The sequence below is a fragment of the Genypterus blacodes genome, unplaced genomic scaffold, assembly GCF_046128005.1.
Source record: "Genypterus blacodes isolate CSIRO-AG114 ecotype Tasmania unplaced genomic scaffold, CSIRO-AGI_Gbla_v1 ptg000032l_1, whole genome shotgun sequence".
Classification (NCBI taxonomy): domain Eukaryota; kingdom Metazoa; phylum Chordata; class Actinopteri; order Ophidiiformes; family Ophidiidae; genus Genypterus; species Genypterus blacodes.
Genome location: NW_027466845.1, coordinates 2,595,966 through 2,611,831, shown reverse-complemented (window position 1 = coordinate 2,611,831; position 15,866 = coordinate 2,595,966). Strand labels below are relative to the sequence as shown.

At 46.5% G+C, this 15,866-nt stretch overlaps 1 protein-coding gene across 3 annotated transcripts; it reads right to left on the bottom strand.

The window, feature by feature from the left end:
• Positions 1-474: 474 nt before the first annotated feature.
• LOC142995416 (tripartite motif-containing protein 3-like) lies at positions 475-15,404 on the bottom strand. 3 transcript variants are annotated; one of them, XM_076146459.1, is made up of 13 exons: positions 15,277-15,404; positions 7,816-7,988; positions 6,772-7,012; positions 6,478-6,629; positions 5,923-6,103; positions 5,061-5,790; positions 4,823-4,926; positions 4,558-4,725; positions 4,122-4,290; positions 3,648-3,707; positions 3,320-3,390; positions 3,072-3,212; positions 475-2,727 (listed from the first exon to the last, which is right to left on the bottom strand). In XM_076146459.1, exons 2-13 carry the CDS (start codon positions 7,959-7,961, stop codon positions 2,575-2,577), a joined length of 2,316 nt encoding a protein of 771 aa, XP_076002574.1. In that variant the 5' UTR covers positions 7,962-7,988; positions 15,277-15,404; the 3' UTR covers positions 475-2,574. The 3 variants fall into 3 exon arrangements, with proteins under 3 accessions (XP_076002574.1, XP_076002576.1, XP_076002577.1); XM_076146461.1 differs by lacking the exon at positions 15,277-15,404 and adding an exon at positions 9,091-9,367; XM_076146462.1 differs by lacking the exon at positions 3,648-3,707.
• Positions 15,405-15,866: the final 462 nt, after the last annotated feature.

Genomic DNA, 15,866 nt, shown 5'->3' with positions numbered 1-15,866 from the left:
TACCTTCATGTTTACCCCAGTTATGATTTGAGTGCCGAGCTTTCTCACTTTGTTGGCTTTTGCTCAGCGTACTGTGGCTCTTTTAGTCCATCCTAATGTTTTTTGATGCACATGTATGTTTGTATATACATATGTATTACTTATAAATATATCATTTGGATGCTTGGGAATGGTTATTGTTCAAAAAACGCAAACTGTATGTGCTGTAATTATTTGTAACATAGACCAGAAGCACAAGGTGGTCTGCAAATAAATAATTTTATAAATAAAAGACTTTCAACCTGGACACATTCTTCTTCTCTTACACGAGTGTCTGTAAACACTCATTCTGTGTGTTTGTGGCACAGCAGAACCTGCTACAAACGCATCAAAACACACTTAAACTAGGACATCACTCAATAGAGTCCATACATCTGCCAAGGCTGAACAGGCCTAATAAAAGGCCTAAAGAGACAGAAATAAGTAGAATACTAATAGGAGTGAATAGCTTTGTTTAATCATACCAAACATGTTTTCAAAATGACCTGGATCCAGAGCAAATTGTGAAATTTCAGAGACAAAAATGTTTATGGATCTGACCTTTGACCCGGACCAATTGACTTTCCTCTCCTATCGATAAACTCTTTGACCGCTGATGTCTGGACTGTGAAATGTGTTTGCGTGCAGGAGAAGTAAAGGGTGTGGAATGAAACAGTCGCATCTCCGGAAACCATGTGCTTTTATTACCAGTGCATATTTATAGAGGGAACAGAATTGCTTGTATTGGTGCGACACAAACAGAGAGTAACGGTGCTTCTCTAAAAGGCGAGACTGCGACTCTGTGAAAGATCTCAGTTCCCATTTGGCAACAACTCAAACAACACGATCAGGTGCATAAGAACGCAGGCAGCTTCCTGTGTCGGGTTTGTTTGGGTGACACACACGCTGATGTGTTGATATCTAACTGCTTGGCACGACAGCATCTCCAGATTGGATGCTGGAGGGTTCAGGTGACGTGGGGTGATGACATCAGGAAGCTGCCTCCTTTGTGCACCTGGCCGTCCCTCTGCCGTGTCTATGGTAATACACAGTATGAACACTAGGGGGTGCGAGAGCAACTATTGGCCCTGCTGATCCAGATTATTCTTTAAATTGGGAGCCATGGCTTTGAGTAGACAGTGCAGGCAGGAACTCTGATCTAACAGCGTTTTCGTTAGATGATTTACAAACTGCATTCTAAAGCAAATGGACTCAATTATCTCAATTCTGTTTGCTGGCGAATGTCATCTAATAAATCATCATCTAATAAAGTCATCAGCATCCTAAGTAGAAGCCCAACAAAAGACAATATAAAGAAGAAAACAGAATTCAGTTTCCATTCGTTCCTTTGATGTCGGATCCGGACTAATATGCGCAATTTTTTACAAGTGTGTAACAAATCTGAGAAGATGGCACCAAAAACATGATCTGTAACTGCTAATGTGTCATTTGGATGGATTTCCTGAGATATGTGAATGTTTTCTTGTTTGGAATTTGTAGCACTTGAGTGAAATAAAGCTTCTGTCAGTGTGAAAGCTCAGACCAACAATCTGTGTGGTGATAAATATCTTTTTTCTTCCAAGAATTAGAATGAAGTTTTCTATGTGAGGGAAACTGAATTCTGCTTTATTTCCCTTTGAGGGATAAAGAATAAGGCTCCAAAGAGGAAAAGAAAGACACATCAATTAGAAAAATAATTTGTACATGCTGAGCTGGTGTATAAAATAAAATAAATTAGCAATTCCTTTTTTTTTTTTATCATTTTCAATGTTTTCTCCTTTAAAACAACAGATAGTAACAAAAAAAAGGATTATTGTGCTGCTTACATTAGCAATAAATATGACACGATTCTCTTTAAGCGTGTGCTGGAGAGTATGTTTGAAAAGCACACTTATTAACAGCTGTCACACACGCTCACACACACACGCTCACACCCACTCACACACAATTAAAATCCTGGAATCCTTGACTGCTGCTGTCTGAGAAGCCAACCGGCTGAAATCATAGCACGCACATATGGAGTGTTCTAATATACACAATATACATTTATGCATATACAATACATACAGCAAATCAATGCACAGATGGTGGTGACGTTTTTCATGTTAGATGTCGGTTTTCATAGGAAATTTTTACATTTCATTGCTGGATAAGCGGAGCTGTTTCATTTCACTGTAAGCACTAACTAGTTCATGATAAAAGCAACCAATGGTTACACCGTGTTGCTGCCTAGGCGATAAGATAAAGGAAAACTTCATGCATTTGGACAAGTTATGGCTCGTTATATACTTCAATCGTCCACTCACGGAAAGCGTGGTTTTAGAATACCGTTAAAAACATTAAATCCAATCCAGAGCTTGGTGTCCGTTTACTTGCCCCCGGAGGACGCTACATCACCCAAATTTTTAAAAACAGCCTTCAGTGCACATCACACCAGGGTGCAGGGATCAGACGGGATCACATGATGTGCATGTCAAACGGCTGCGTTGGAAAAGTCATTGCACCCTGTGGAATACATTGGTTGTGTTGTGGTCAGTGCCCGGGGCCGTCCGCTCTCTACTGCAGGTAGCGGTAGACCTTGAAGCAGTGGTTCCCAGAGTCTGCCACCGCCACGTGGCCGTCAGACGTGAGGGCCAGACCCTGGGGGCCGTACAGGGGGTCCGCCGTTGTGTTGATGTAAGACAGGAAGGACCCTGAGCTGTCGAAAACCTGGATGGTGATGCACGAAAGGGACAAGATGGATAAGTGATGGGAACTCTCTGCACTTGTTCCCCAATTGTAGGTCAGACAAAGATCCCAGCAAAGATAAATAGTGAGATGTCGGTGAATACAAGGTAAAGTACATCTTAGGCAACAGTTCTCTAGAACTGAAGAAGTCTTTCAGAACGTCTTCAAGCCTTTACCAGCAAGTCCAGTTGCCCAAGATTGACTTTCCCTTGGATACAGAGTGAAACTATGCAGTACACGGACAGGTTGACTCGTCTTGAGGTCTCACTTGCACGTAAACATTCTGATTGATGACTTTGTATTCTGCACATCTCTCTCCGGCATACCTGTATCCGACTGTTGCCCCAATCAGCAACGATGATGTTTCCATTGGCGTCCACAGCCACCCCAGTTGGAGCATTGAACTGGCCATTTCCCTCTCCGTGGGAGCCGAACTTAAACAGGAACTCCCCGTCTGCATTGTACACCTGCAGCAGGAAATGTAAGTTCAACATCACATCTGCTCCGGCACAAGACCCAACCTTAAGGTCTGTGTCTCTAACAGGTTTGCCTAGACGTATAGACAGAGCCGCACCTTGACTGAATGGTTGTGGAAGTCTGTTACCACTATTTCGTTTTTGTTGTTGACGGCCACAAAGTGAGGACCTGGAGGCAGCAGAGGGGAGAGAAAAGGCAGAAGATGAGTCATCACAGCTTTGCAACATTCAAGAGGAAGTTCCATTCTATTTATGGACTTTGAATGCGAGACAAACGCGGGTCACAGACAGAGAGAGAGAGACAGAGAGAGAGACCAGGAAAGAGAGAGAGACCAGGAGCTGAGGACGGGACAAGACACGGGACGAGACGAGACGGTCAACATGGAGAGAGAGCAACAACACTTTGTCAGGATTCATTTTACTTACTGAACACAGGGCCAGATTTACTAAGCTTTTGATCCAGTGCAATGTTTGCACCGCTTTTTTCTAAAAAAGGGAAAGAAAAAGGTCCAGGTGAGAAATGAAACTGAGAGAATGGAGGAGGATTCAACTGAAGCGCTTAAAGGAGAGGACAGAAGGCGTCGGGGTGTCGTGTCCATGCATCAGATGCATGTTTCAAAGGCTTAAGCAGATCAATGCAACAATAAGGACTCAATACATACTTCAATCGTGTCGTCACTTCCATTAAATCACAATAATCTGTCACATGCATGAACTCTAAGTGTAACAGAGAGTAAATCAAAGTGTGTAAGCGACATGCTGCTCTAAGACATTCCTGTTAGTAATGGGACATAAGGTGTGTAAATCTGGCCCGATCTCATGCCCTGACACTTCCTGGGAGAGGATCAGATCAGATCCCCACAGGCAGCGTGGGTCTGAAACATCATGCGGTGGTTCTACCTGCAAAGTGGCGGTCAGACGTCCCTCTGGCCCCGAATTTGGTCACCAGCTTCCCATTAGACTGGAAGATGAAGACGCAGCAGGCTTTGTTGTCCACGGTGATGATGTGTCCGTTCTTATCCACGGCGACACCCTTGGGTCCCATCAGACGACCCGCTCCGATTTTACTCTGCAGCAGCCAGAAGTGAGAAGTTACTAACTACTACTACTAAATTCTTTAAGCCCTATTTCTTCCCTGTTCTTTCCCTTTTCCCTCTTTGTTACTTACACTCCTCTCTGTCTTAGTTCCTTCCTTTGTTTTCTAATTCCCTACATTCTTTTATTCCTTCCTTCCTTCCTGTGTCCTTCCCTCTTCCCCTGCTCTTTGCCCTCCTTTACTTTGTCAAATAAACGGAAAGCCTGAAACCTCCCAAAAAACAAGGCAGAGTCCAACTACCTTGAACTTTCCATCCGAGGAAAAGATGCTGATCCATCTGTTATCGTAGTCGGCCACGATGATGTCACCGTTCATGTCGACCGTGACCCCTGTGGGGCGCTGCAGCTGCCCTGGTGAACGACCTCTGACTCCAAATCTCATCTTAAACTGGCCGTCATTTGAAAATACCTGAGGAAGAAGACAAACGCTTGATCGCACTAAAGCCCAACAATCAGAGAAATGTTCGTGACGGGGGTTTAACCCTGATGCATCGATGAACACGGACCTGTATGCATTGGTTGTTGCTGTCGGCAACCACGATTCGTCCGTTGCTGGAGGTGGAGATGCCCTGCAGGTTGGTGAACTCGCCTTTATCTCGACCACGTGTTCCTGCATCCACAGGATATCATGACACAGTTACACTTTTCACTTTTCAGGGATCTTGTTTGTTGCTGAGCGTAAGTAATAATCGATAGCGACGGCTCCCCTCAGGTAACGGGCTGATTGATCATTGGTGCACTCACCCACTCTGTAGATGAGCTCGTCCTCTATGGGATTCTCCTTCTTCTTGGTGGTGCTGTACATGCTGGAGGGCCTGCGCACAGCCTTCTGCCGTACGTGTCCCCCTCCCCCGCTGGGAGACTTCACTCTCCTCTTCACGTCATCTGGCGACTGCAAGACGTCAGACGGCTTGACGGCGCGCAAACGGAAGGGGCTCCCGCGCACCGGCTGCTCGTACAGCAGCAAGGAGAAGGTGAACTCTCCCTCCGAGCGAATCGTATATCCGACCTCGTAGGTGCCGTTCTTGTTGTCCGCCACCTCGGCCTCCATGCTCCCTCCGTCCGCAGAGATAATCTCCGCCCTCAGGAGAGCGTTACCGGTCTTCACCAGTTCTCCGTCCTTGTCCTTGGTCGTGACCGTGACGGTGGTGTGCTGGCCGACCAGCGCGTGTCTCAGGCCCTCGCCCGTGGCCACGCTCGTGTGGCCCACTGTGCCCGTTGTGATCAGGACTCCCAGGTTCTGGATTGAGCGGCGCAGGCCGTCCGTCTCCACCTGGCATTCCAGATGTCCGTTTTCGTGGGGCTGCTCGGGGAAGGTGTGCCGTGCCAGGGCGCTGACCCGCTCCCCCATCTGCTTCTGGACCAGCAGGACCTCAGTGGCACTGCCGTGGCTCAGGGCTTGTTCTGTGAAGTTGCAGCTGCTTTGGATGTTCTCCTTGCCTTGGCGCAAAGAGGTCAACTGAGCCTGAAGCACCTAGAGACACGTCAAGACCAGAGTTATATTCTGTTCAGACATTCTACTTCACCACATGGAGAAACTCAGACTCCACTCCCTCCCATCACAAACCCTCCAGCAAAAAGCAAACCAATCCCATGGAGATCTGACCTTCTGCTTGGTGCTGCAGATGTTCTCCACCTCAGTAATCAGAGCATTCTTGCGCTGGTGTAAGGCCTTCTCCAGCTCATCGAAAGTGTTACTGATTTCGGTCACGGCATCATTCTTCCGCTCTGTCAGCTGCTTGGAGATCTCAGTGACAAGGTCGATGGCGGCCGTCAGTTGAGGTAGTCTGAAGAGCGAAAGTCAAAGAGGTTGTTTGAAGGAGGGAACACAAGAACAACCAGACCAGGGGACCTTTTTGTCATGTTCAGGTTTTTTGCAGTTTACATTATCAGTGTGTCATCGCCTAAATGATGTCACTGACGTCACCACACTGGACAGCAGCGTCATTTGTTTGACATCTGATTGGCATATAATCATTTTGTAACAGAAGGGGGCGGGATGTCCGTAAACTTGATTTGGTAGAAATTTAAACAGGTTTACCAAGTGACGTTGTGTTGTCAAATGCATGTATTCTTTGAACCTTTAGCGAGCTAGCAAGCGACATGTTGGGAGACTCCCGATCCAGACTCGCCACATGGATGAACGAAGTGCCGGTCGTACCTATTGCGCACCGTGTCCAGCTGGTTCTTCAGAGCTGACTTGTGCTGCTCCAGCACGTCCCTCAGAGGAACCGTCACGTGCTCCCTGTGTTCCCCCTCTGTGCACTCCAGACACATGGCTGTTTCACATGACTCGCAGTAGAACTCCATCACCTGCAGAGGGCGCAGTGGAGCAACAAACTGAACACCACATTTCTCCACACAAGCACAGTTTGAGAAATACTTTGAGTGCTTCATATTAGCTGTTCTGTGGTTCACTCTGCTGCTGTGACCTGTGTGTGTGTTTGAGACCCACCTTGCCCTCGTGGTTGGGGCAGGAGAGCGGCTGACAGGCGGTGGCGGCGCTGGCCGACTCCAGCACATTGCAGGCTTCGGGTCTGGTGCACTCTGGGTCTCGCTGCAGAACCTCCATCAGGTTGGTGATGAAGAAGTTGTTCTGCAGGGCCGCCACGCCCTTCTCTGGTAAGATGGACGTCTGTCGGCACACTGGGCAGGACAGCGTCAGAGACTGAGGGGGGATGTAGTTCTGTAAGCATCTAGCAAACAGACAAGGATGTTAATGTCACAGAATTTACTGCAGTGATGTACTGACATTGTTTGAGTTTTGGTCTTATGAGCACATATTTGGAGTTTGGAGATGATGTGAGCTCCATCTTAACTGGACTTAAGTGTGCCATGTGAGCGGCACAGCAGTGGAAATCTGTGCTGGCTGCCAACAGCTCTGTGCCTTTTCAAACGTTGTGCTCTCCTGCGGCGGAGCTCCAGCGGTCGGTGCGTCTCATCACACTTACAGAGCTCAGACCATGGGAGAGTTTGTGCCATTACACATCGTTTTGAAATGTATTCAACATGATTTTAATAAAACAAAGATAATGAATCCTGCTGTGAGACTGTGGACATGTTTGCTCATTTCTATGACAGGAATTAACCTGAATAAAATCCCTTTAGTTTGCCCCTTAAATGATGCGAAAGCTCAACATTTACCATAACAAACTTCGGGGATAATTCACATGAACCATTAGTAAAACAGCCTGCGTGACTAATTATGTCCCTAATGTTCCATAGCCAGATGTTTAATGACACCGTGAGATCAAGAACACGCTTTAACAGCTTAATTTAGTTTCTCTAAGCACCTTGTTATTTCATGTTACATATTAAGGAAAATCCAGAGAGTTAACGTCAGCGATTTAAGGGTTATTGTGTGTACACAGATTATGGGATTATGCCTTCTTATGTATTCTAACCCCCTGAAATCTGTGTATTGCTTTCTTTCTCTTTGCTGTAGAGAGACTGAACTTAAAACATCTGCATCTCTTTTGCAGTATTATCCAGAACCTACTTCTCGCAGAAGGTGTGCAGGCAGGGGAGGACCTTCGGGTTGTGGTAGCGGTCCAGACAGATGCTGCAGACCAGGAACTGCTTGTCTATCTGCCTGACCACGGGACTGGTGCTGCCGGTCTCACGCTTGGCCATAATGAGAGACATTCAAAGGAGGCTCGGGGACCACTTAACCTGCACACAGGATGGGAGAAAGGAGTAAGAAAAGGTCAAGAGAGACGCCACACATTCACAGTGCATTTATAATAGGGTGCAGAGAGATGGAAGAAAGGAGGACAAGAGGTCTGCAGCACAAGGGCACAACCAGATTGCACCATAAAACGTCTTTTAAAGTAAACCCTCATGTCTCTGCCGCCTTCTACAAAACTGGGTCAGGACAAGGAGAGGTTTCTCTCTTTTTGCCAGCATAAACAGAGGAAGATAGTGCTAGAAGTGAACATTTAGGGAGACGAATGAACGTACAGTACAAAGACATGAATCCCAGGAGCAATCACGAGTGTGTCACTAATCACACACCACCAGAAACCCGACGGCACAAACCGGTTTTATCGTGTTTGATTCCCGGCGTTATTCTAAAACACTTTGTCCTCCATTTTATCATCTAACATCAGTGGACGGCGGCGATGCTCTTACATGGAACTGTATCAGTGGGTCAAACACAGATTATGTGTACATCTGTCATATTGTACACAAGCACCATTCACTGCTTTAACATGACAAATAAACCACTTTCACCTGTATTCACTGTAACATTAGGGCTGATTTCTCTCTATGGTAACATGAATATTTACTGGCTCCTGTCCTGTATCACTCTCCAACAGCCTCCAGGCTCCATCGTGCTTCCAGAATCCTCTTCACACAGAAAGAGAAACAGCGATGGCCAGCAAACTGCAATATGCATCACAAACCCCCCCAAATGTGACGGTGCTGCAAATCTAAATGCAGGAAAGTACCAGACAGTGTAGAGACATTCTGCTCCTTCATGATGTTATGAAGCCATGATGAATCATTTCATGTAAGGTCACATGTTGCTCAGTTATTTTTAAACATTCCAGAAACCTGGAGATGTTTTGCAAATACTCCACCGTGGAACAGTTCAGCGTGTTTGTCTCAGTTTACTGGTGCAGAAACATGGATAAACATGCAAACAAACACTCACTGCTGTTACATAATTGCTGATTATTGCATTAAACCATGATCTGCATCTAATCAACCCTGAGAAAACACACACACACACACACACACACATTTCCCTTGGCAAGCGAAGCTAACTCACCCATCACCTCCTCATGCACCAGAGCCACATGACCACACACTGCTTCACCCTCCACTTAGCCTCCATTCCATTCATCATTCCTACTCTTCAGCTTTTGTAAATTCTTCTCCCAGGCTGCTGCTGCATGGAGAACATCTCAGTCCAAAGCTGTGCTGGAGCTCTCCTCTGCAGATGGCCAAGCAGCAGGGTGAAGTAAAGCTTTCACTCTCTCCCGTCTCTCGGTTTTTGTCAGAACAAACACAGCGAGGCCCCACTTCTCCGAGAATAAGGAGAGAAAAGAGGAAGCCTTCAAACGCCACTCCCCAAATTCCTCCTAGTTCCTTCCCCTTAACTCCCAGCTGGCCGAGTTTTAACACCACCTGTCTGTCTGCATGTCTGTCTATCTGTGCCTGTGTGTCTGTCTGCCCGTAGGAAGCCGGTGTTTCAAATTTACGGTCTCTCTGGTGAGCGAGCAGGCCTCAGAGGCAGCTGTCCTTCTCTGCAGCACAGAACGGCGAGCTCTAACAATGGCATTCCAGCCACAGCTCACAGCTCACAGCTCACAGCTCACAGCTCAGCTCAGCTCACCCACCCTGCGTCTCTTACCCTCCCTCCCTCCCTCTGGCTCATTTTTGCTCTCCAGTATCTTGCCTTCTTTCTATTGTCTTCTCCTCTCTCTCATATAAATACACCCACAGCATCAGCCACTCCGACGACATGTAAGTGGGGATTTTTCTCAGGCTTGCAGGCTCCATTGTTGCCCTCAGCAAAGTGATTACAAGGCCTGGTGACTAAGGAGCTCTGCAGACCCCCCTTTCACTGTCCACACACAGTGCCTGTCTAACTGTCACGGCCTTTTCTTCTACCTCCCCCTTGTCTTACCCTCATAAAGCCGCCCTCCTCCTCCCCTCTGCTGCCTTCCCCTTCACATGGACGCTGAGTTGCAGCAGCTGAACAGTGACATCATGAGGAAGCTGGTGGAGCCAAACACCCTCAAACACCTCCTCCTCCCTTCCGAGCACTCTCTGCCTCCCTCTCCATTCCCTCAGCAGTCTCAGTTCCTCCCACTCCAGTCTTTCTTTAAAAGCCCCGTCGCTCTCTGGCAGCAGCTGTGTGTCGCCATGTACGCCTGCACGTCTACGCACTCCCAGAACAACAGGATAAGATTCAATTTGTGATATCCTTGCATGAAAGCAGAGGTGATCCATGAGGTGAAATATTACAAATAAGTTAAATAGAAGAGTAGAGAGCAGAGTGGAGAAGTGAATCTGCAGTATAGTAATAATTCATGCAGCCATGACTCAGTATCCCCTTCAAGGCCTCATCATGGGGGAAGTGCATAATCAGCTCTTCATGCAGATGAGCTTGATTATGCCGTTCAGCTGCCGTGCAACTTTGTGCTTTTGCTTCTTCATGCTGGATGTGTATGCTGTCACACCGGCCTCATGCATAAGTGAAGTGGCTTAATGTCCTCCTGCAGGGTCAGGCTGCGTCTACCAGCTGGATTACAGCGTGGCCCAGGGCTCTGGTGACACATCGCACACAAGCCAAGTCACCTTAAATCTGGGTTAGATCAGAGCTTCACGTGCACACACACATGCACAGACACACAACCTTGACCTGGGATAACAGAGAGAGAGAGAGAGACTTCCAGCGCTGCAAGACTTTAAAGAGGCTTGATTAAGGTGAGTTTACGTTACAATGAAGAGTTTAATTGGATTTCTCATCTTAATCTGATCTGTGAGGAGACACAGCCTCCCTCTCTCTCTCTCTCTCTCCCTCTCTCTCTCTCTCTCTCTCTCTCTCTCTCTCTCTCTCTCTCTCTCTTTTAGTAGTTGTGTGTCTTCACTTTCAGCTTGCTCCCTTTCACTCCTACCTGCTGCTGTTGTGTAGTGGGAAGACATAAAAGGACAGACAGCCTTTTCCGGCGCTGTGACTAACAGAGAGAGGGAGTAATGGCAGCCTTTGCAGATGAGGAAGCACTCCACTTAAAAATCACCCAAAGCTGTCAGACCGAGTGGAGGAGCTGCGTCTCTCTCGCCCACAACTCTCAATTATTGATGCAGACTCATTACATAAGAATCCTGTGGAAACACCCTGATAAATATGACCTCCTCCCACAGTCAACTAGATTAGGATGTCATCGCAAAATTCAATCAATCTCAGTTAGGCCTATAATGTGTACAACCAAACATCATCATAGAGCAGTTTATCACTGATATCCTCCGTGAATTGAGAAAAGCTGCAGGTCTTCACACTTTTTCATGGATAAATGTCAACAAAAACTGTTCAATTCAAACTGCTGTCTGTGACGGAGCACTTCAATATGAAATATCTTCTATCCCAGGACTTTTCTGATCCTGTTCCTCCCTGATCATAGCTCCTGGATGAGTCACTGCAGCGGTCACCCAGCAGATCAAAGTCTGAATGACCTGAGGAGGAAACTTTGGGCCTTGAAGCTCGGAAGATTGTGGTTAATTATAGATGATGGGTTTATGTTTCCACTGCCTGTCTGAAGTATAATTCACTATCAGAAATGGACAAAACAGATGTAAACACTGAGCCTTCACTCTTTCCTTCACTCTTACTTTGCTGGTTGATTAGCTGGTTGATCAACAAGCAAACAGGAAACGTGATTAGAATCCAAACAATCCACCTAAAACCTGAGAACCATCCTCAATAATCTCATCACTGTTAGTGTGTGTGTGTGTGTGTGTGTGTGTGTGTGTGTGTGTGTGTGTGTGTGTGTGTGTGTGTGCGTGTTTTGAACAGTGTTAGCAGCTGTGGCCAAGGCCTCACTGGCTCTCAGCTGATTATTCACGTGAAATTTCAAACAGAGAAATTCTCCTCTGACTAACAAGCCCGGCTTAAGCTTCACTGCACCGAATGAAGGAGTCTGTCTCTCTGCATCGGTCACTGTCAGAGTGGACTTAATGAATCCCAAACATTCTGTCATAAAATGTAAAGCTTTTCTGCTTTATAGACTCAGTATAAGAGCTGGAACTGAACCGGCGCTGTGTGTCGTACGTTTTTAATGGATACCAAGTAGAAATAGACGATCCTTGTATTTTGTGTCCTGACTGAGCTCTTCTGTAAAGTACTAGTACTGTCATTTACAACACACACCAGTAAATTGATTCTCTTTGTAAAGTGTGTTAAGTTCCTGTGCTTCTCTTCCTCTCTCTCCTTTAATCAGCGGACATGAGAGGGATTAGAGCCCAGTGGCTTCTCTGACGAGGGTGACTGACCGCATCATGTCAGTACAGTAACAGTGCTCGCCAGTGTTTTTAATCAGTGACGCAAAGAATAGAAGAGAGGCAGGGAGACATCTGTGTGTGTGTGTGTGAGTGTGTGTGTGTGAGTGTGTCTCTCACCGCAGGCCCACTATCACAAAGCCGACTCAACACAATGCGGCATCCTCGTGTCTGCAGGCACCACATGCGCTGCAGATTTCATAAAGGTCGAGCGGAGCGTGAGCGCAGGCCGCCGCCCCCCCGCAACCCTGGTCCACCAGAGAGACACTCAGTCGTCCACACTGCTCAATACTGCTCAATACTCCTGTGTGTGTGTGTGTGTGTGTGTGACATTTAAAGGTGCCAGTTTAATGAAGGGATTTGCTCGTCCATAAAGGTGAAGACAGGATGTTGCATCACTGTGCTCACAACTTTGAAACAAGTTTTAATATGCATTCCAATGACATCAAACCCTAACAAGTGTGTGTGTGTGTAACTGGAATAAAGCATTAATTGTTGTTTTCTTGTCCCCGGTGTTCTAACAGGATAAATTCCATTTCTTGTTATAACTTGATGACTCAACCTCCTGCAAGCTTCATTAATCTTGGGAGGGTGAAACATCTTTAATGTGTAAAGCACTAAACTTTAAAACAAGAGCTGCAACATTTATCTTCACTGCAAGTGCTGCAGCTGCACTGTATGTACAGTAACGTGCCTCAGTGTGATCCACAACGCTGCGGGAAGTCGTAATTATAGTTTACTAAAAATAAGGATGACATTTAAGCTGGGGGCTCCTGGAGTTTAAGGAAATAAATGAGCTCGTCCTCCAATTCCCCATGTAATGTTGTTTCTTTTATCTATGTACTTAACATGCTGATTAATTATGACCAAAGGGACAGGAAGTCAAAATGCTCCCACGCCTCAGGATGAGTGTCTTTGATCACCCAGGAGACAAAGAGTGTAATCAGCACATAACGTAATCAATACTGCTGTCAGAGTCATTATGGTCTGAATGAGAGTTACAACAGAGCAGAGGGAACGATGACTTCACACTATTACACCAAAATATGAACCTACAGAGAGGTGAAGATCTCTCATCCGTGCACTATTCCTCTGTACTCATACTCAACGTTATTACACTGTTAAACCTTTAGTGGGACTTAGAGGAGCCCACATACTTCATCATGACAAGTAATAAAGGTTGAGACGGCTTTTGATGACCCAGCAAGTCTTAAAAACAAAAGGATGAGCTGGATAGATTTTTTGGACTTGTGCTTTGTGATTTCACAGCACAGCTCATCATCTATGTTCCTACAGGCCTCATTAAGGTGCTGCTGAACTCCTTTAAACATCCAATGTGAGGCTTCTCTGCCATCAGGATCACATGAATGTAGGAGAAGTCTCTGTCCACGCTCGTCTGAGCCCAAACACAGGAATAGGAGAGCCGTAATTCTACAAATATTTGTATAAAGGGACTGTTTATACGGCTATTTATAGTATATTTCTTCTCCTGCAGGCACGCAGACGACTGAGTGAATTTCACGTTTGCTTCTCATGAACGCTACAGTGACACACACACACACACACACACATACACACACGTCGGCCTTGTTTATCTCCATCAACACATCATTTCTTTTGTGAGGACTGAAAGGGCTCTGATGTTGTTAGCAGACAACGGACTCACACACACACACACACAAACACACACACACACACACACACACACACACACACACACACGCACAATAGTAAAGCAGAGTCGGGTTGCATCATCATCATCTAGACTTTGATGAAATCTGTATTCAGAGGTTGTATCCAATCACTCTCAAACTACAATCTTTCTTCTGTTCTTGGCAGTTTCGTCAGACGTCACATTTCCGTTCACACTCAGAGTTAAACAGTGACTTATTCTACCTGCCCTTCCTCACCTAAACAATTCAACAATACTGTGTTAATAGCAGGCAGTGTGCGCCACTCCTCTCTTCTCTCCCACATGCTGCCAGGCCTCTCTCTCACATTCACTCCCCTCCCTCTGGCTCTGGTCTTCAGGGGTTTCACTACTTTCACATTCAGACATGTAAACCTGCCTGACGATGTGTCCTCAGGCATCAGGACCGTCTGTAACCTCCCTCTGACCCATCTGAGGCAGCAAGCGAGGAAAACCACTCAACCCATCGCCGTCAGCCGGCCTGAATCCGACCTGTGACATCTGAGATTGTTCTACCACAAAGATGAGGCCTTTTTTGGTAGAACAAATGGCTAATCAATAAGCCACCACTGAACCATCTGCCCTCAATCCGGGGTCGGAGGTGTGACAATGATGCACCGGGCTTGTTGCTGCAGTACAGTGGCACCAATGGAGACGCACAGTGACATAAGCAAACAACACGCTGATTCATAAGTGGCTCACAGGGCTGCCGGCAGCACACACACACACACACACACACACACACACACACACACACACAAACACACACACGCCTCACACAGCCGGATCAGAAGACCGGCGAGAGATCACTAAGCCTCTAAACAAAAGAGCACGTACGCTTGATTACAGAGCCCAGCCCTCAGACTGCAGCAAAGATGCCCACCTGCTACACAGCCAGGCAGCCAGGGCCGCCTCGGAGCTAAAATGGAGAAGTGTGTGGGCTGGACGAGGAAGCAATAAAGATGCAGAATGGCACAGTGTTTAGTGCAACAGTTGGGATGAAATCATTTCATTTTGAGGTATTTACAGCTCATAAACAAAACATTCTACCCTATCACAACAGAAAGGACATCCTGCTTTCTAACTGCATGCCCTCAGATTTAACAACACACAGATGCTGGATGGGATGGAGTCATAAATAATTCATCCACTCCCACCCCAGTTATTGTTTGATTATTGATGAATCATGAAAATGACACACGGGCAGAATGAGAGAGCAGAAAAGACGACACAAAGAGAGGGAAGGTTGCAGACTGGACTCACATGAATTCCCCAGCAGGAGGGAGTGGAGTGTCAGCATAGCAGGCCGGAGAAAAAGCTTCCCATTGTCACTGTCCCACTCCTCAACAACAGGATCCAGAGAGCGGGGCGACAGAAAGGAAAGGGCAGGGTCTGTCTGGAAGAAGAAGGGACAGTGAGGAAGAGGAGAAGGGGAAAGGAGGAGATTAGGGGGCGGGCCTGGCATGCAGCATTGGCCAGATTGCCTGTGGGAGGAGTTTGGGAGTCCAATAGCAACATGGAGGGGGGCAGGGAATATGCAAAATGGTCGGTGCCTCCTCGGGAACTGACTGAGGGATAAGGGCTGTCTGGTGCAAAGGGGTTTGGCATCTGTAGATACCGCCCAAATACCATAATAGGACAATGGAAGCCACGCATTACCACTGGGATTTGAATTATTGGGCTGAAAAGAATTATTGTTGTGTAAACTGAAGAGGAATATACCTTTAGATGGAACCAGACCTCCAAAGCTGCTCCATTTGCTCTATAACATATATGTATATACAGTTTATATGCTGAATATAAGCCTCAGGAAGATGTTACATTTATGTTTCTTATTGTAAATAAAACGTTGT